This window comes from Myzus persicae, unplaced genomic scaffold (genome assembly GCF_001856785.1).
Source record: "Myzus persicae strain clone G006 unplaced genomic scaffold, MPER_G0061.0, whole genome shotgun sequence".
Lineage (NCBI taxonomy): Eukaryota > Metazoa > Arthropoda > Insecta > Hemiptera > Aphididae > Myzus > Myzus persicae.
The window spans coordinates 135,872-159,320 of record NW_019100691.1 but is presented as its reverse complement, the minus strand read 5'-3'; the positions used below and the strand labels follow the sequence as shown (position 1 = coordinate 159,320).

Here is a 23,449-nt window from a genome sequence, read left to right as displayed (position 1 = left end):
TTTTATAAGGTCCTGAAAAATAATACAAAAAAGTCGTTTTGAGCAAACCTAATCACGCCTATAACATATATGTAAGTACGTACATGGTTTGATAACACTAGAATTCTCATATTTTAATTAGTATTATTCTTTCAATGTGTTAAAAAAAATATGTTAAATATTAAAATAAGTAGTATTATATTATATTCGAGCAATTGGAACAACATATATTAACAATGCCTAAGTATACGGTTGGGTCTTATAAGCATTATAATGGCTGACATTAAGCAACGAATTACGAATACGTATTTCTCCTCATATAGAGGGTGATGTAGTCTTTATATTTTTTGAATGCAAATATCAAATCATTAAGAGATATCACAATGTTGAGCTGAAAAGTCAGTATTGTCTAATAATTTTAACATCATATTATCGCAAGTGTGTACCAAGTGCAAACTGAATAGTATAGTTATTTACTCATATGTGATCTGTGCGACTGTACGGTGTCAAAAGAGAAAATCGGATCAATCTTTTTTCCTTCACATAAATCAAGTATTTGATTCATCGTATCACCGCGTGGTATTTGTAGCAGCGATATGCCAGACGGAAATCCGGATTTCCATAAACGCTACTTGTAGAATGTGTTTATTTTCCCGGTAGAGAACGAACCGCGCCTTGTAATTAGTGTGGTAATTTTCGAACATAAGAATTATAACGGTTTTATAATAAATAATATATAATATATATATATATATATACATTAAATTATTATGATGTATTTTTAATGGTCTATAAAACTCGACATGCCGATTTCTTTGGGAGACGTAGGTTTTGCGTCGGCGAGCATGACGGCGACGGGGAAAAAACTACACGCATTACATACGTAGGTACTATAAACGCGCGTGTATGAAATATAATACGACCATTAGATAATAATAGACATACTGGTTGACCGGCAATCCGAAGAATTCGATCTTCAAGTAGTCAAAGTTGAATAGAGGGGGTAATTTTCAAAGAGAAGAATGCTTACCAAAAGCTTTTCCACTTCGAACATCCGGCTGCTTGCAAGGGTAAGCTGACAGCCAATCCTTCCGGAAAATTTTGTATGCCAATGCCCATGGCTAAATTTCTGAAACAATATTTACAGTTTACATTAATATTTAATTTAAATAATAACAATATTATTATAATTTTTGAAGTCAGTTGTGTCAAAGTGCATTTCAACTGGCGATGGCGGGGTAAAATATAGAATGAATAGTGTCTGCATAAACGAAATATGATTATATAGCTTATACAGATAACGGTTTATTCCTGAATGTCCAAGACCCCACCTAAAACCACCCTCCCCTCCCTTCCCCTCAAAAATATATTAATACACTGCGAAGTCACCCACGCAAGACGCGAAAATGTATTCGGCGCCACTGCAGTAGTGCAGTTGGGGCTGTAGGTATACACGTTACACAAGCAGTGGCCTTATACATTTTGATGATGGTTCAGGCAGAGTTAGACTTTAATCCTTATACGTTATACTCATTCCCCATAAATTAGCACGTAGATAATACTACGTGCCTATAAAATGTCATACGGTTCTTCAACGGATGGATCGTATTTGTGCTACAACAGTAGTCAGTAAGCTTATGTGGTTCGTACAAGACGATTTTAGCAGCCAAGTTTATTAATTGGCGTATGCATCGAAAAAGCGACGCAGAACTTTTTCTGCAGCCGTTCTCACTTCTCGCCACCATGCACGTAGCACGTGTCTTTTTGACTGTAAATAATGCGTCCGCCATAATAATTATAGGTCCCCTTCAATATAATATACGGCTGCATGATATTTAAATATAGAAACGGAAAATGTTTGAAAAATCATATCATACGATTTAATAATATGTTATGTACCTACATTTTAACGATATCGTTATGACGGTGGCGCTGCGTACGGCCTACGTCTATAAAGCAGACGACGGGGTACTGGGTTGTGGGCGCGTGAGTGCGCGTACACGCGATCGTGTGCTCAGCGTATATTATAGCGTACATAGCGGAATGGAACCGAGACGTGTACATCTATTCGGAGAATGCGCGGAATGCGACGGATAAAAATCTCGTTGCCCCGGTTCAACGTGCCCACCGCCGACGACCGTTCTCCAGACGCAAACACGCGCGTTTATATATATATTTATAATAATAATAATAATATACGTACAATATAGGAGTGTACACAATACGCAGCGTGTATTTCTACCAACACGTTTTTTCTTTCTTTTTTTTTTTTAAATTTTTTTTTTTTTATGGAAGAGCTTAACGGCCGTTTCACGAATACGGAGGGTTATAGTGGTGGTGGTGCCGAGAAACCCCTCGGGGGAACGAAAGACGTACACACATTATATATTATACGACACATATTATACGCATATATACGTGTATATACATTTATACTATTATGTATATGAATGAATCAGAAAATATTCATTGAAACGCGCACTGCCGCCAACCGTCGCGTTTATGGGACGCATGATAATAAATAATAATGATTTAGTATTATAATAATTTATAATATTGTAACATAGTGTTGGCCATCCGGAGGGAAGAAACGAAAACCCTTCGACTCGGGACAAAACGCAGCGACGATTAGATTATACTTTGTAGGGACCACTAACACATAATTGGTGTGTACTCTCGCCGTTTCTGTAAGAATAATAATAATATTATTATAATTATCGTCTCCGGGGGGGTGGGAAACTGGTTGTCGTCGACGGCGGTGAACTGGGCCGCCGCAAAGCGCGCAGTGCCGCGCGTGTGAGTGTGACACACGTCCGTGTAATAATAACGGGTCGAGGACGCGGCGGCGGTGTTGGCGATGCGCGGAGACGATCACGACGAGTAAAGTGGCGGCGGCGTCGTTCGAGTGAATGAACCGCGTGCGCGCGCATATGAGAATATTATGTACTCTCGAGTCTTGGGGCGATTGATGTGTGTGTGTGTGTGTTCAACTTGTAACACCGGAATGTCGAGAAAAGAAAATAACGAAGAAAAAATAAACTTATATGAAATGTTGATGATGATAGTGATAATGACAGTGATAACCGATCACCTCGAGATTCAACGCACGCACTGACATTTATGCAAGTGAATCAGTGATCATTGATTAACAACGTTTATTGTGAAGAAGAAATAATTCTTTCAATTGCATAACTGTACGTATTTAGTAGGTACGAAATCGAATCAACTCCTGGGAGGTATACTGTAGCATAGTGAAATTCTAGACAATTCTAAATATTTTGTTGGTCGTTCTTGTTCAGAACACAAGCGTTCGCGTTCTTCGGACGTAATTCTCGTCCCTCAAAATAATTGGGAGAATGATCGTTTGACATTTTACAGTCATCGTCTTCCGAACTTTCTGTCACGTACGTTTACACGCACATACACAGCACAACGCTCAGTTTTATTAAATTATTGATCCATGAAAAGAAAATAACATTTGGTATTATCGCAGTTTTTTAAATATTTTGCGATAATAACGTTATTTGTTTTTTCTTTCAACGTCAAATATAACGCCTCCAACAATTTTCACTATTGTTCTGGATGACCCTTGATATGTGTGAAAATTTCCTCGACGCCTTCTACTGCGTTTGTATATTTGCAAGTGGCTTATAATAAATAACAATTTACATTAATATTAATATATATATCTATATGTAAATTTTAATACAAATTTGAAATGTTCGATCTTTTAAATTATATTTTTCCAATATATATCGTCATTCTTTAATAAATTGACAACATTATCTCATTCAATACCTATTATAAACATCCAAATTGTAGAAACGGTCTTACAGCAAACTTATTCTTGTCCAATTTTTAGAATGATTGAAATCATTTTTTATAATCATTGTCTATTATCATCCAATACATTTTTAAGGATGTTATGAAAATATTTGAAGAGAAGTTTGCTCGTGAACGTAAAATGTATCACGGATATATTTTACACTAGTAATATTACTATTATAACTGTTACAGTAAGACATATAAATCAAAGGGTCACACGTGTCACACGAGTAAACGAACAAATAAACTCTTCAAAACAAGTCATTCAGTTTTTTTGGCTAGAGACTTCAGTACAATCTTTCGATTAATAGAAATTAATAATATATTAATGACAGATAATCGAGCATTTGTCGAGCCAATGAGATATAACATGAACCCAACGATCCTGTGTAGACAATTTAATAGTCGTTTAATCACATTCATACACTCCCGGTCATGGTAATCTCATTTTTGGTGATAAAACATTGTATGTTTTTAAATTTATATTGCTCGTTGTCGAGTAAGCTGTAATGATTTGATACTAAAGAAGTTTCGATTATAAAATAAGTTATATTTTAATATTTAAATGATGACTATGTTATACTGAAACTACAGTCCTACTTTTTTTTTTTAATTAATAAAATAAGACATTCCTAGCCGTAAGCTATCTATATCTATGGATAATAGAGAACAATATTAGTTTGTAGCTATTTTAAAAGGATAATTATACATATAAAACAGCTACAGTACTACGGTACTACTAGTATACACACTACAATACATGACAGTAAGTCAATAAATATGTAATGAATTCTAAAAAAAAATCAATTTAGAAAATGTAAAGAAACCAAAGTATTTGAATACACCATGGCTGTCCAATGTCCATGCGTGGAGCACAGCAAAAACAAGTTCACTAAGATCTCAGATCTGTCGTAAATGATTGGAAAGTGATTTTAATTTTAAGAGCTATAACAACTTTATAGGTATTATAAAATATAATAATGGTATATATGCTATGCAAATTAAATTAAATAACATTTTCTTGGGAATTTCATGGCCTTTTTTTATTATACTATAAATATAACGCATGGACCTAGAATGTTTAGATACATATTACACTTAGGTGCATTAATAATTTTAGCAATATTTCACAGAAATATAATTTATAGTCCCTCGAAAATATTTGTTTATATTTTATAAATATTTTTTACAAGTAATAACCGGTATTTTAACTTTACAACCACTGTTCAATCAATACGATAGATTTCCGTCATTTTGTTTTTGCTATACCTACCTATATGCTCCACGTGGGAGAGATAAAGTTAGGCGAGAATGCAGGATGACTTCTTTTAAATCCATATTACAATATAAAACACGTCTTTATAGTTGAGACGTCAGAAAATAAAATATATTGTTTTTATCCGTGGTTCCAACGAATTTTAATAATAATTATTTGTACTATAGGTACCTACTATATAAGGTGAAATCATTTCTGTCACGTCCGATGTTTGAATATTTCTTTTCCACGGAACTTTTTTCCAAAGTACTGACTTAATTCGTGACTATAATTGTAATAACGAATAAAAACAAGTAAAAGAAAAATGCTTATGAAATGTCACGTCCGGCATATACTATATATATATATACGGCCAAGACTAGATTTGTTTGAGAATACCGTTAACAATCGTATAACAAAAATTAATAATAATAACGCAACCAGTTTACATTTAATAAAAAACAAAATGAAACAAACTAGAAGTGAAATCATTTTTTAATAAATATAAACGATGTGTGGGGATAAAATATTCACATACCAAGACAAATGAATACACTGCAGGGTGGGCAACTGTATTGTCCCGTATTGACTAAACGAAAAACCACACAGGAAAAAAACTCAACAGACACACGTCATCATGAAATGTAAACATGAATATAATATCATGATATCTAAATTTTAAGCCTAGCTTAAAAGGCATGTTTAGGATTAAAATTGAGAGAAATATAATATAATATTTATAATTTATAATTTATAGGTTGAACTGCAGTCTTCGAATGTAATAATATCAATTATATATAAACTCTACAATGAACAGGTCTTCAGTCTCCTTTCTATACTTACATGCATTTTTTATTTTGTCCAAAACTTTAATATAGATGGAATAATATAGGATTCCAAACCCACAAATATAATCGAGTGCAAGAGAATATTATACACTATTTATCATGCAAATCTTTAAAAATTCAAAAAATTTTCGGACAACTTTCCCATATATTAATAAACAATATGATATAGGCACATCAACAAGATGTTTAGGGGTTCAACCTCCCCACCAATTATTTTTTGTACGTACCTGTTATATAAAAAATGTATAATTCACCTTTGTTTTACAAAAAAAAAACAGATAGCTGAATCGTATGCCTGTAAAAATTAATATAGTTTAGTCCTGCATGTACTAGGTACATCAGAAAACACTCGATTCATAGAATCAATAACAGGGATGATATATCATGGTACGCATTTGATTTTTAAGGGGTTTGGTATAGGCAATTTGAATGTATCTCTAAGACAAAAGTGGCTGTTTTTACATGTAAGAAAAACAGTTTATCGCGTTTTCAATAAAACAACCCGAGATTCAAACAACTGCAGATTTTATATCATAACGAATAACAATAGCAATTAGGATTGATGACGTATATTATAATTTTCAGGGAATAAACATTCTTTTTTTTGTTTTTAATGTAATTTATGGTATTTTATTTTATTTTGCAACCTCCCCCATGATACATTTCAGGCGGGTGGCCAAGCGTCATTAGTTTGTATATCATTAATAGTTGTTACACGTAATTACAAAATTATAAATAGTAAAAAGATTTTGCGGGGGGGAAGAACCGAAAATCCTTAGTTTATAGCTGATAAGAAACTAAATTTTTTCCTTGTGGAGTAATGAATTTTTATTGTGCAATATCGTTTTTAAATATAAAATATTGAATTCAGAAACTATATAGACTTCGTTTTAGTCGCATCAAAAAAATAAAAATAAAACAATATTACAGCATCATGGTCAATGTTTTCCAATTCGTATAGTAAAAATTTGTTTATCAGTACTCAGTAGCGTGATGACGAAAGTTCCCAATCTTCCCAGGCTGCAGGGTCATTTTGTATCACCATATAATTCAAAAGCTCGCTCACAAAATAATCGATTAATATTAAACGATCAGAATACATTTTTCATGCGTTATAAAAATACACGTCGAGTAATTATTAAGAGGACACCCTCACGCATTATATGAAATATCTGTTAAATATATAAACATACAAAATAGAAAATGTTCGTTCAGCAATTCCAATTTTTTTGGTGCTAATTTTAAAAATAGTTGAATTTTACTAGTTGAAAATCATCTGTTAAACGTAGCTATTATTTCACGTATGACTACTAACTGCAGTTTTCCGAGTGACTTTGGAAACGTTTCTTAACCGATTGCCAAAGAATTACGACCAGTAAAGATAGCATAGCAATTGAAAAATTCTATATAAAATGTAAAATACACAATAGGACAACAGCAATATACTTTCAAGTTCGTCAGCATTGCGCCGCCGTGCCGATGCACTGCACTACTTGACACACACGTCCGTCAGCGCACTTGCATGGTAGAGTAGACGGCACGGAAAAGTTGACGGATATGATAAACTACAATATACACATAGTCGACGTGTAGGTTAGGTTATACACTATACAGTTACAGAGCGAGTGCAGCTACCGTCCGAGAACAACTCTCTATACATAAATCACACGCACATACCGCTAACAAGAGCGGACCGTTGTTTCATACATAAGTAGTAGGTACACCGTATATAATAATAATGTAATAAAATGATGATAATACTGCAACCCACATACACGGTCGATCGGCTTTCGCTTTTTCGTTCTTTTGGCCGGCTGCTCGACGGTTTTGGTTCCCGGTATGTGCGTTTGCACTTCGCCCGAAGTGTCGATATAACAGTAAATAAAAATAGTGAGCTTTTTTCAACGGTTTAGTATTATTATTTATTAACACTAGTCGACCAGTAACATTTTGTCGATTTCAAATAATTAATGTACAAGAGGTTAAAAGTTTCTCGAAAACGCGGACTTTTAATTGCACTGCGGGTGGCGGGGAAGCGCGGTGGCCCCACCGCTTACACAACAATAATACTGTAGCATATTCTGTGCCCGGGTCACAATGTAACTACTTATAATGGTTATAGACGGCGTGTACATACGATTTAGATAATGTCAAAATTCGGCATAATACGGTTCATTGAACTATCTAGGTGCTCTACAATGTCGGCCGAACACTGATAAACACTACCAAATTACGAATACAGACCCAAGTTCGTGTGCGAGCTGATAACAAGCTGCAATATTATTCAGTTTCATTTTTTTTCTCTAAACACACTACAAAACCAAAATATCAAAACGAGACCGTATGTTATGCATTTCGTATTTATTACCCATAATATTACAATGTATATAAATAATAATATTCTTTTGCCGCACACTCCCGCGGTTGTTTAACGATGCTATGATAGTATAATATACTAATATTCTAATATATTAATATGTAAACAGTCACCGATAAACCGGCTAAATTGCTGTTTTTCGTTTGTATATTATGTTATACTATTATTTGGTTTTATACAGAGTCGATAAATATTGCATACTCTCGTGATGAAAAAAAGTACCAAATACTACAGCAGAGGTGAGAGGAAGGAAATGGAGGCTATAAAATTCGATGAAAACAACTGAAAACGTACATATGGCACAATTTGTATACATATTATTATTATTATTATTATTATTATTATTATCCTGACAACTGCAGAATATGTGATGTTTTTATAAATACGTATATTATACAATATTGTTAATTTTTTCTAATGTTTTATTTTATACATGCGTGACGGCGGAGACCGGATGTAATTTTAAGAAAAAAACAGTGGTATGTCGTGCAGTGTGTCACAAAAATACCGATACTCTTCTGGTCCATAGAAACCTACGCATAATGAAATAAATGCTTTAGTATTTCTGAACCGTATATACAGCATATGCCATATTTTACAAGACGCAATAAAGTTTTTTACCAAGATAAATTTCTTTTGAAGTACGTATATATATAATTGTGAAAAATGCATTGTCTATAGTCCACTCTAAATAATTCCACCAATGCAACAAAATGTGACGAAAAATATTAAATTTTATTTCAAGATAAAAAAAAAATCATCAATAGTAAGAAACATTAAATTAAATATCTACAGAAGGTAATAAGAAAAAAGTTGTTTATACATTTAATTAACTGTGTCAACATACTTAGGGCTAGTATGTGTGCCGTCTACGGTTACACTTCGATTACGCTTAATCAGCTGTTAACAGATTTTATAACCGGCCAAATTCGGCCGATTATAAACTTCGGTTAACTTTAATCGGAGATGGTAGAACTGGCCCTTAGTGTTTTTAAAAATATGTTCAAAAATTATCTTTCTTATCTAGAAATGCATAATTGATAAATAATAATTCTAGTCCACCAAAAATAAATATCTATTTGCGCCTATGAGCTAAGATGATGTTTTAAAAATCAAAAATTAAAAATAAATATTATTTTTACAATTGTTAACATATTTATAACAAGTAGTCAAAATGTGGTAATCAATTTTATCATGCAATTATTAATGCTCAATGTTTTGAATGTTTTTGTTTCGGTAGAAATAAGGACGTTGCTACAGTCTGCAGGGTGTAAAATAGTTTCCGGGCATACATAATAATATAATTTTACAATACATATGAAATTATGTTGTATCGATAATGAATTAGAGAATGATATACATAGAATAGGTGGAAACTAGATAAATATCAAAATGTGAAATACTTTTATGTGCGCTGTACAACAATTGTTTTCAGTCCGTCGATACAGTTTGATTTGTACTCGAAGCAATGATTGTACTATTGTATGCGGTACTATACAATTGTAGGATCTGTGTAGGTATATAAAAAAACGATTTAACAATTAATTTAAAGCATTTGTAATAAAAACGTTAATGGCCATCGGGCAGAGGCTAAATACAATAAAAATGTATAATAATTTATATTTTATAATTATCGTTTAATGTTTAAGTGTTAAATGTCAATGAAACACATTATTAATAGTACCTAAACCTAGTCGGTACGTGTATTTATTAATGATTTTTTTTATATATTATAACACAAGTATACTAATACAAGAACAAATATACATACAACACAGAAAATCAGATAAAATATAGATATCCGTTTTAGTTGAATATTTCAATGGTAATTCACAGAGACATGAATGTTACTATTGAGAATGTCTGATGTCAACATTGGTAATTTTATATAGAAGTACCTACCAAAAATAAATCAATTGTGAATAATGGATAATGATATGACACATGTTAAGTATTTAGGTATTCTGATGTTTAAATCTATTTCTCGTTAATTCCCAGCCCAGTAAAAACAGAACTTAAAATGCTGATACATAGTTAAACCCAACCGCTTTAACTTTGCAGTCCTGCAGTTCAATGTAACAAATAATATGAGCATCGGAGCTACATGCTCTAGATTCCGAGAAGAGCGAAGAATATTTATTAATACTACTATTTTTTTTTCGGTAGAAAGTTAATTTAATCGGTATTCAAAATTAAAAAAACTCAGTAACTTTAAAATAATCGAGAAAAACGGGAATTTTTACCCAAAAGCAGTTTTCAACAAATTTGATTTTCTTATTTTGTTACTCGTGATGGTTAATACTAGAACTAAAAAATCTAAAAAAGATATGTAAACATGATTATTGTGAAGACATTTTGTGTTCAAATTCAGACGAAATTAGATATTAAACGAAGAATAACAATTTTAATTATTTTGCACTGTTTTTCAACTTTTACGTATATTATAATATTTTATGATACCTATGTATACACAATGAAATATTAGAAACATCGACTTAATACAATAAGTCGGTAATAGGTATTGACTAAAAAGTTAATAATAATAATTTTGATATAAATATTTAAAACACAGGATGATTTTTTAAGAATGCTCACCCCCCCCCCCATTTTTCCCTTTACTAATAAATTTATTCAAATTCTGATTTGTAGAATTTATAAGCAGGCGTAAAGACCATATTTTCAAATTTCTGATATGTTTTGCATTACCTAGGTATACTCAAGAATCATAATGTAACGATACAAACTTCTATTTTTTCCAAATGAAAACTTCCCTTTCTAACTGAAAATTATTTAACGGATGATTTTTTTTGATAATTTTATGTATCTAAATAAAAATTCTAATGAGTGATTTCTGAGTTATTAAAATGTTTATAATAAGGATAAAAATCCTTAATAATGGTTTTATACAAATTTAAACACTATGTGATGTTAGCTGTAGTATTTATTATCATCCTGTATATTATTATAATCATAAAATAAGCAATGTTTTGGACAAAAATGAATTCAATCACAGAAGGTACCATACTAACATATTACATATAGTAAAATAAATTACTATTATAGAAATATAAATATATCATAAAATATACTTAGTAACATAGGCGCATACATTACAATTTACAGAATTTACTCAATGAAGACTCACACAGCAGAGCGGTACCTACTTTCCACCTTTCTCGTCATAAAAATGATAAAAAACATGACACACGTGTTCAGCAAAGTGTTGCATGTTGTTTGATGACATTTGCACATCTTAAGTTATACATACTGTCTACAGGCGGTTTCTGATAACTGAACTTTATAATAAAAGCAAATATAGTATAATATAGTATATAAGCTTAGACTTTATTATTATTAGGGATGTTGAAAACTCAGATATGATAGCCGGCGACACACACAGGGCGGAGACAACACGATACAGAGATGATGAGTATATTATTACTATCAAAAATATCTAGAAACCGTAAGTCCTAAGTCGAGATGATGTCACTGCAGTTGAATAAGGTCTTGTACTGCAGACTCACTAAAATAAAATTGTAAGTCTTGAGAACAAACGTAAGAAAAATCTCACTCGAGGCGTATATAGAGTTTTGGGATGGTCGACCGTCGTGGCGTAACAGTATGTGTTGATTTGCCATGTTATTTCAAAGTGTTTGCAGGAGTGGTACACAATTTAAAACAAATAGATGGAAAAACATGTTACTATAATATTAAAGGGGGTGAATAAAAAAGGATGGTTACAATTCAATTATTTGGCGTAAAGGTCATGAAAAAAAATGTACGTATCAAGTGGTTTTACTCCGTAGTTTTTCACTTTGAATAATACCCCTCTGAAAACGGTTTCAGTCTAAAATCACTGTCATGGTCCGGCCGTCCGGGTTAAGGAAAGTTTTATCAGTAAAATTTGCATCACTACCAACGCGGTAGTATGTTGTTGTTGTTGTTGTTGTTGTTGTTGTTGTTGTTGTTGTTATTATTATTATTATTATTATTATTATTATTACTATTATTATTATTATATTATATCATATCACATTCGATGAATATTGAAAACAAACAAAAAATATGCAACTGTATACGTATTATTAATTATTATTATGTAGAGCACGACGGTGACCTGCACCGCCGATGCTGCACTCGCTCGGTTGTTGGCGAAGAGAATAAACCCGTGATCGTAACAGCGGCTGCGGCGGCGGCAGCAGCAGACAAAAGGTGAGGAAACGTTGGAATGTTTGCAGCGGTATAGAAACCGACGGATACTGTGTGGCGTTAAATAAAATAAAAAAATATAGGGAAAAGCGGTGGCGGTGGCGGCTGCGGCGGTGGTGCAGATGAATCGGCGATGAGTTCGGACAAGTCGAAATACGATATAGGGACACACACACACGCACGTAGACACATATAGAGTGTATGTACGTGAACGGGGCTATGCTGTGCGTCTGGTACCAAGGTCAGTGGCCGAAGGAATGCTGTCGTCTCGAGCGCGTGAGTGAGTGTGCGTGTATGTTATAGGCCTCCGCCTCCGACGCCGCCGTTTTATGGGGCTCGCCGCCACGCGTTTGTTGTGTGCGCGTGTATCGACGTGTTTACGTGACGAGTTGTGTCTTTTAATATCGATGGTTTGAATAATAATAAAAATAAAAAAAAACAAAAACAAAAACAAAACAGAACGAGAGACAAAAATGTTTACTGTCCGAACGTGAAAACTGTTTCGCGTCGCCGTCACCGCCGCGGCGTGATGGACTGCCGACTGTAAAGACCGCGGTAGGACGGGCTGTAAGGCTCGTGCAGACCGTCTTCTATTATAATTGTATTACTGTACCAAATGCAGATCACGAATTATATGCTAACGGGTGCTGCGAAACGCGTATACAAATTCTAGGGGTGATACATTTTTTTCGAATTTTGAGTAATGTAGCCTCATATTTGTGAGACATATTATAATAATAATTTTTATAAGAACGGTGAGACAATGAGATTGGACGGGAGACTTCGATGAGAGCAGTCGTTTTTCAAATTGAATGGAAAGGATGAACTATGATTGCATTTGATAAACGAAGCGAGAGCCGAGTAAGGATGCATTACCTACGTAATCGCTCTCTGTACATTCCACTTGGAATCTACAAAACGTAACACGATTCCACAACCTGAGGATATGAGTCAGTATAATATAATGTAATGAGGATCAACTTTATGGTTTATGGAGACCCTAAGCCATGAACCGGTGGCACTTTTCAGTTGCCTTTCTCAATGAGACGCATCCTCGAAAGCCCTTGAATTTAACAATAAAACAATCCCTTAGATACGGTAACATAGCCCCCCTCCCACAGTGAACAAACAGCAAGAGCGAGAAACAGTCATCGAAATAGTTGTTAATCCATTATACATCGTTTTCAGGTCACTGTACATATTATTACATTTGAAAAATGAAATAATTGCGACGGAGAAATGTAACTATATTGTTACCCGCCATTAATACGGAATTAAAACATAACCAATAATATTGTAATAAGCTTCATGATTTATGCGATAAATTGTATGTACTGCAAGTGCAACAGACAACAGTGGAGATCCAAGCCGAAGAATAAATACTGCATTAGTGCTCTCTGTTTTGGAACGAATAAGTTTTTTTTCTCAACTGATAAAGCGACAGAGAGCGCTTGCGTTCCACACATGTGGTAGGAGTTGTCGTCATTAATGGAAACATTCAATTAATTTTTTTAGCCATTTGTAAACTGTCAAAATCACATTTTATAAAACTATTGGTAATTTTTAAGTACTTTTAACTGAGCTTAAAAATAAAAGGAAAAATAGATTTAACATAAAATTAATGATTTGATAAAAATTTAAAAATATTTGAAAATTATACAAATATAGTAACAAACAACTAAGTCAATACTTATTTTCTGTGAAATTTGCTTATCAACTATTAATATCATATTCAATTTTCTACACAAAAAAGTAAAAATTGGGGCCTGGTGTAGCGCGGTGGTAAGCCGCTAATGTGTGCTTCCGCTGCGGTCAACCATTATCTGGCGTCGCAAGGCTTCCGGATGACCGTATGGGTGATCACGTTCATTGCGACGTATCCTTCTCCCGAATAAAATAAGTGGTTCAATCATAATCCCCCCCCCCAAAAAAAAACCAATGGTCCATGTGGCGAAAAGTATATATATTTCACAACAACTTAATAAAAATATTTTTAAATAATTTCGATCTTTCAACAATAAATGCTCCAAAACTAAAACTGACTTACAACGAATTAAAGTTTCAATTTAGATTAGTGAATTGATCAATGATACTCCAAATATAATAATATGCATATAGGCGATAATCCATTAAAATTTTAGGGATGCTAATATTTTTAACATTAACGTGAGCAGGGAGGCTTCGATCCCACACAAATAAAAACTGTATACTTTGGGGGACTAAGCCTCCTTAGTCCGTTGCGATTTGCGCCTATGAAAATATGATTGTAAAAGGTCAAAATAACTTTATGGTCTATCTAGTTCTGATGATATCCAAGTCTACATGTTATATTATGCATACACATAATGACTGGACTAAGAATTTGAAAATAGTAAACAAATATGTATTGTTATCTCTTCCCGAAAACCACATTTAAATTCGAAGGCGCTGGACAGAAATATGTTATGTTACCTTTAAAATGTACAGTAGGTATACTCCGTATGGTAAAATGTTGAAATTGAAAATATTACACAGTTATTGATCATCGAGCACAAATTATATGTGTATAATATTGTTTAGGTGGCTTGGTGAGGCGCGGTCGAACGCTCAATCTGCAGAAACGCTCTGAGTGTACGTACCGGCCGACGTTGCTAGTTCCCGGATGGGTGACCAACGGGATTTTTAGCAACTTTCTTTATGCCACACATACGCAAACACGTATTACAATTCTACCACCATAAAAACCTACTAAACCTATACTAAAAAACTCCCTACGTACCACGCCACACCCCAATGGCTAACGTTGCCGCAAGTTCCCCCTAATAAAAAAAATATGTATAAATATATATTATTTAGTACATTTAATTATAATAAATTCATAACTATTATATTTTAAGCTTTTTTTTAACAATGCAACAATGAACAAATACATTTATACGAGGCGGGTAGTACCTAATTTAGATTAGTAAAACAAAACATGAAATATATACTTTTGTAGTATAGACTCTAGAAGTAATATACCATATTTAAATGTGAATCTGAAGTATTTAAAAAATGTGGCTAACAACATTTTTTATAATATAAGTGTTGAAATGTTTTGAATTAATATCATAACCAATGATATTTGGGAATATAATATATACATAAAAGTTTTAAGTCACATAATATTCTTAAAGCAGTAATTTTTTTTCAACTTGCATACAAATATTTACATAAAAACTTTTTTCATAGAATAATGAGCTAGGTTCTCTTACTATTGAATTGTATATTGTGATACTCGTATATTGGTATATTCACATTGTGATTGATTTAAATTAAATAGTATTTTTCATGAATTCTACAGAATATTACGTTAAAAATTTGGATTTTTTTAAATTATTTAAAATATATTCTACTAGAATTTAGTCGGTTAAGATATCTTCGATATCTTATATAAAATAATAACTAAAAAAATAAGTTATCATAGATAAACAAATTTAAATCAAAATAATTACTTTATTACAAAGGGATAGCATTACACTTATATACTTAAAATATCGCAGCTTTGAACTTTGAACGTTTAAATGGTAATTATATAAAGCGAATTAAACTGTTTAGTTCACGTGTACATAATATAAAACAGAATAGCTTAAAAATCATTCTGTTATAATTTATACTATCGCAAAATAAATAATCTTCAATCTTTGTTCAGTCAATATCTACTAGAAATTGTACAAATGTAGGAATAAGATTGCTAAAAATAAAAATAACTTGTACAGTCTACAGTAAACGTACGTAAGTTTGGCATAAGCCGTTTTATACATGGCTCTTTAAATAAATTAATGCTGTTGCTTGGTTATCTAAAAATGTAATAGTAATATACCATCAGAATAACAACTAAATAATTTGATTTGGCTGACGTTCATTAATTTTAAGTTTGCAGTTCAATAAGTTTTTTCTACATTTATAAATGAACATTACGTTCCAGTATCCGTGATATTGAAGAACGAAAATATCAATTATCTCTCTTTGCGCAACAGCAGTAATTTTTTATTAAAACACAAAAATATAAAAAATGAGTATTGTCTGACATACAGCCAAACTTTGTAACAGGCGTATGCTAGAAGGACTTGAACACCCCGGGACTCAACATTTGTCCAAAATTCTAGGGATCATTGCTTTCGAAAAACTATCTTGTGCAGAGCTTAGTTCAAACGCAAATAAATTGTAAACATTTTGTTATAAAAGGAAGCATGCTTATATTACTCACAGACTTAAACATCTACTCTTGAAAAGTGTAATTTCCAATCCACAGTGCAGTGGGTAACTGGTGAACGAAATGTTTTGGTTCTTTCCGTGGCTTTATAAAACGTTAAAAGAAAAAATATAACTTTTTTGAAAGATAATTTTGTTAAAATTCTGAAAGCACGCTGTATAATATTATGACTTTGGCTATAATACAAATTATTGACTAAATACATTTTATTGAAAGTTAAAATCTCACGATGTCGACATTAATAATCGTTTCTCATTACACCCGCCTAGTCTGTATCATAAATTATTTTATTTATATTTGATGTCAAGATGTTCTACAGAGATTCACAAATAACACACGTGACAACGATGAATCCTGCACAGAAGGCAATACATATAATAAGGTTGAGTTAGGTTAGGTGTTACCGGTATAGAAAAAGTAACAGAAATGTATAATTGTAAAAAGCAAATGGATCAAAGTAGACGGAAACGAACGAAATGGAAGAAGACGAAAAGACACATCGTAATAATAACCGATAATATATTGGGGAGTTAGGCGCATATTTACGACCTGATGGTACTATTATGAACGTGTGGCGGCGGTTGTGATTAAAGATTATTGTAAAACGACGACCAAGGCGCCTGTGGTTTAGCGTGGATCACCATCACCGTGTGGGCACCGCCGCCAACCCATATTATAGGTACAACAACACCGTGTAACGTTTACGGTGGCGGGTGTGAGGGCGGGTGGCGGCGGCTTTTTAACGCGTCGGGAACACACACACAATATACATTTTTCAACCGGTCCTATAACCACTGCAAGCAAACGGACGGCGGAGGCGCGCACAACGGATAAGAGAAATATAGAGAATAATGGTTAGAGGCGAAATTTGGGGTTCACTCGGATGATGACGACGAGTATTAAAAATAATTAAATGTATATCGTCGTCGTCCTGGCCGGGCGTCGGCATGGGGTGCCCGGACAAAAGGATTCAGACAACAAAATATGTTAATAAATACGCTTTTTGATCGATAACGACGCGATTGTATATGAGATGAGAGATCCTTTTTCGGGAAATCAATACGAGTAGGACGCTAAGCAGAAAACCAGATTCTATTTATTTTTTTTTAAATAGTTTTTTTTGCATCGTCTCGTTTCTGAGCGCTTCTTGCATGTACAGTGTACAAGTATTATTATATACATTTGATATTTTTTGTTCTCGCCGCCGTACGATCACGGCGGCGGTTCTCCGAATTCACCGGTTGTTGCCACAGCGTCGAAACGCGTAAAAACGTAAAGTACGCGCGTAACAAGCGAAACCGTGTGGGGCGGCGACGGCGCTGTTCTTACGCACCGAGTCGATGACAAGACCAACCGACCACCGCGTGTAGGTACTTTTGTTATATTATTATGTACACGTACAAAACACAAACTAGTTCATTCCCTAAGAAGAATCCATGGCGAAAGAATTTCCGGAATGTTCGCGCACGCGCGCACAGGCACATTCAACAATCGATATATTATTATACAGTCTGATGGAGACGGATATTTCGGAAAACACATCTTATATGTCTGTGACAAACTGTATAAGGTTCTCAAAGCGTTTCAGGGGGAGAGGGAAGCGAAGCAAAGCTGCAGCCCTCGTGGTTTTAAATTTTATCCAGCAATATAAAATATAATGTGTTTAATTACATTAAGTTCGGCATCATTAAAATGAAAAAACAACATTTTTTGAAGTTAATTGAAGTTAATAAGCACATTGTCCCCTGCCTATTACAGGGTCTTAGTTTTCTCAAGATAATGTTTAATATTTTTTTTAAAGTAAGAATAATTTGAATCCAGTGTGCATGAATCCATATAAGCAACCCATTGATTTACGCATTTATGAGCCCACCTTACAACCTTTAGTACTATGTGTCAATAGATTATACATTCAAAGATGAATCCAGTGACGTTTAGAAAATAAAACAAAAACGGATTAGCATCAAAGAAGTAACAAATTAATATGCCTTTTACTGTTCTTTGGGCGATAATCAAAATCTGTTGTTTATAAATTTATAATGATCGCATTCAAAATAAAAATTTAAGTATCACTAATCTAAATCCTAAATGCAGGTACAATAATTTTAGAAATATTGGTTCAAAAATGCAATCAATAAAAATAGTAAAAATTAAAAATTAATTGTAAGGACCTAGTCAACACATTTAATTTACATTACTTGAAAAAATGGATCTAATACTTATATAATTTTAGTAACCCTTATATATTTTCATCTCTAGATGAGCCAGTATGACCAAGATAACAGTATAATATACAAATACGAATAATGGACATTATATTGAGTTCACTAGCTCCCACTATAATAAATTGGTTCAGAAACAACACTGAACGAGATGGTCACGCAAGATGCACGTGGCAACGATAATAATATATTAATATTATTATTATACAATATCAATATACCGCCAACATATATTAGTTTAATAATATTGTCTACAAAATATTTTATAATACTACCTACGTATTACATTTTACAACGTTTCATCATGAATTCTTTTTTAATAATTGTGTTCCAAGCTGCTCTCCACACATATAGGCTTTATTAAACAGATAGGTATCTATTTCTTTTTTTTATCTGAAATATTTTTTTCTCTAAAAACCTAATTATTTATAAATACATAATAATAATGTAATACATATACATTCAAATTTCAAATACATTAATGAGTAGCAATGATATTTTGTAATTAATAAACGAGTGAACTTTATTTTTTAAGTATCTGAGTATAAAAAAAAAAGCTTATCAGCTGAGAAAATAATTTATTTGAGTTTACGAATAATATAGTCATTAACTCATTAGTCATTACATATTAATTATTTTATAAAATAGCATAAAAAAGTTAAAATTTAAAACATTCCATCGGCGACGTTTTATTATCGTGAGCTGCAGTTAAGACCTACTACTTATGCTACTACTCCAACGATGGAAGAAAAAGACGAGAGCGGTTAAGTATGAAAGGTGTGGAGTGCTGGAGAAGACCGTGGCCGTGACGGACGTTGACAGTTCCCAGAATGACATACGGATATAGCGCAAGCGCACATAATATGTATTTAGGTACACAGTTAGCAGTTTTTCTGTACCCATTATACACTCGCATTTATAAATAGACATCAGGAATGCACCACGCGCAACTACTTATTCCCTAACACCATCTTGTTAGCCCTATAATAATATTGTTACCAAGACATGCCTATTGGTTATCGATTTTACAAACGCTATGATTGACAAATAAAGAACATCTCGTAGACACGATTTTATACACTTGAATTTTATAGTAGTTATAAGTTAAAACATAATAATGTTATTAATTAGTATATTAATATATTATTGTGTTATATTGAGAGCACAACAAACAATTACCTACATAATTATGTTATTGACCAATAAGAAATAATTTACTTCTACAAAAGAGGGCTTGATTCACTAAATTAAATAGTGTTTTAAAAATGTATTAAGTTGTTATACTTTTAAAAAAAATTCCATGATTTCATCAAATGATTTTTAATTGTATAAAAATATTATCATGTAAAATAAACCATAAGAAACTATGTATTTTGAATACACATTTAACGGATTATATCACTATATATATAAAGTTGTGTAATAATTATTACCTATACCTTTAAGACAAATTATAATATAATATCATAGAGCCATAAAGGTAATTTCTTCTGAATAGTGTACATTTATAAATTCCTTTGGGCCAATGAAAACTTTTTTTAATAAATTAGGCTATTATCTTTTAAGACTTTGGTCATATCTATTGTGTATATTATAGTGTACACACTTCACTAAAACGCAAACTAAAGAGGAATAGGACAGAAAAGATACACAATTATTATACATTCGGGTTCTCGCAGAACACGTGACCCGAGTATAGGCTCAAATGAGTGAGTTTACAGTGTATAATAAGCGATGAAGTGGATTCATGTGCACAAAGATAATAGTTATTCAATGTACAGTTTAATGGCCTTAGTGCAGTTTAATAAATATTTAAATACCGTAATTATCATTAGTATAAAAATTAGATCTGTTAAAATGTGGGTGGTCAAATTAAAAAATACATTTCCCCTGATCATTATTATGATCAATAGTGACGTAGCGTAATAATTATAAAAATGTATAATGTATCAGTATATCAATAAAATTAATAATAAATAAATTATTATTACTTATTGTTATAGGTACCATCAATACAGAAATAAATTTAAAATAAAAATGTAGAACTCAAAGTAAGACACATTGAATTTGAACAATATTGTTCAATGATGAATGAATGCTTATTCTTCAAGTTGGAATAAACATAAAATTAAGATATATGAAATATGAATACATATATATGACCACTAAATATCCAATATTCTATTTACTCATTCGAAATAAGTATATAAAGAACAAAAGTCAATATAACTTAAACAACAATTTAAGTTGTTATGTGAATTTTCTATAAATATGGTACCTATTGTTTTTCAATAACTATTTTTTTATCCAGACAAGTTATTTGATAGGTACTAACATTTTTTTTTATTCCTATATAAGAACATTTATTTAGGTCGTAGGTAGGTAAAAAACTACAAACTGCAAGGTAATAAACCAAATACCTGATACTCTAAATAATAATCTGTACCTATTATACATTAAATTAATGCTTACGAACAGTTCTTAAGAAAAAGTTCGAATAACCTTTGTCGTATTTTGAGAGAATTTCTTATTTTTATCTAAAACATTCAGCACTTAAAACAGTTCCCAACATTTTTATTCGGTGTTGAACTTTTTTGGACTAAATTTAGCCACAGTGCCCTGCCTTAAATATCTTAAAAAATATACATAAAAAACACTTATTCTCATTGATAATCAGTTTCGATTCGAGCTACACGATACATATTTTTTTACAAGATTTAATTTGAAATTCACAAAAATTACAATGAATTATAAATCATTTTTAATGAGTCGTGGTGCCTTTGGAAAGTGTTAGCGGTGCCCTGAGGCGCCGAGGTGCACAGTTTGGGAACCGCTGACTTAAAAGGACGCCATTATATTTAAACATATAAAATAGCTAATTGTACATTCTGAATAATTCATTTAACTCTGTTATATTTGATTTAAAAGTGAATTGACTCACAACCAAATTTAGAAGTAAGAATATTATCAGCCACGACATTTTTTTTTATATTCTAATTTTAAAGTAAGTGCTAAGCATTTTAAAATACGCATAACTCACGTTAAAAGTGAAATACAAAAAAATAACCTATGTCATAGTCTAGATATTTTTACTTTTAAATATGGTTGAAAACCAATTCACTCTAAAATCAGACACAACAGAGTTAAATGCATTGTTCTGGATGTACAATTTGTTATGTTATACGTTTGTAAGACGGAGAAAACGTATGCAGGTATGGTGTCAACTTAAGAATTAAGATTAAGTAATTCAGATTGATTGATCATCATTTTTAATCAATTATATTGAACAGTTGTCATCTAAAAAAATATAACAAATAGTAAATATAGTATGAATATTTTTTTATTACCTCATATTATTGGAAATGTTAATTGAAAAACATGGTAAGTGGGCGTAGTCTTACCCGCATGCGTTGTCTCCGTCTTACACACGTGACACACACCATGAAGCAAATTTTCGTTCCCCATATTCAATTGAGTGCCGTTAGTTTAGATATTAGAGTGAAAGGACTTATTTTAGAATTTAAAGGTAAGATCTAGGGCCGCAAGTAGTCTTTTATTCATATTATTTTTAAGTTAGTTACGATAATTTTAAAATGTAAAATTTCAAAAAGGTTAAAACTTACTTAAAAATAATATCAATAAAAGTCTATGAGGGGCCCTAGATAATAATTTTACTTTTTAATTACATAATAAGTCAATTCACTCTAGTACCATAACTAACAGCCCACTATTGAATCTGGTGAACGATAATTTGCTATGCCGTCAGTGTGTAAGACTGAAAAACACATGCGGGAACGATGTCCTCTTAAAGTATAAACACACAATTACAATAACAGTAAATTGCTCTAGTATAGATTAACACGGAGATAGATGTAAATAGTATAGGTGAGAAATGTATATTATGGTGTAATGTTAATGTAGATATAAAAATTAGATTTTCCAGATTGATTCCAGTTGATGATTATCCTTATAATTGCGTAGTCTCCAAATAAAAAAAAAATTATTACCTATACTATGTCGAACTCATACATTAATAAATTTCTTATGAAAAATAAAAGCTTTGAACTATGAAAATTATAAATGTATATTAAAAACGTAAAACAATGTTTAAAAAACAAATAGTTTATACAAATTAACGAAATTGTAGTAATTTAAAAAAAAAAACAAAGTGAATTTTTTAAACAAAAAAAGATAAACGTCGCTTACAAAAAACTATATTTCATAATGTATAATTTATTATTGTATTCAAACAGATATTAATAATAATAATTCACAACTATCCTGCGCCGAGAGACCAAAAAGAAACGATTTCTCAATACCTGATCTGTATCCTGCATTCCTGCCAGACTTTTTTATGATAAACGAATTTACATTGTACAATGTATAATAATAATAAAACATAAAACGTTTATATTTCTATGTATTTGTTAAGCCGAATAGTAATGTAAACATAAAATGCGGATTCCTCTGGGAAAGGGGGATGTCGAAAGCTGAGATAAC

The 23,449-nt window shown here is 32.1% G+C and overlaps 1 protein-coding gene across 2 annotated transcripts in view; it reads right to left on the bottom strand.

Moving 5' to 3' along the window:
- Positions 1-23,449, bottom strand: part of LOC111041746 (zinc transporter ZIP11) — a 61,604-nt gene that overhangs the window by 28,453 nt on the left and 9,702 nt on the right. For both annotated transcript variants that reach the window (XM_022326155.1, XM_022326147.1), the window contains exon 5: positions 1,010-1,108. In XM_022326155.1, coding sequence (XP_022181847.1) covers positions 1,010-1,108 — 99 coding nt within the window. The remainder of the gene's footprint in view (positions 1-1,009; positions 1,109-23,449) is intronic.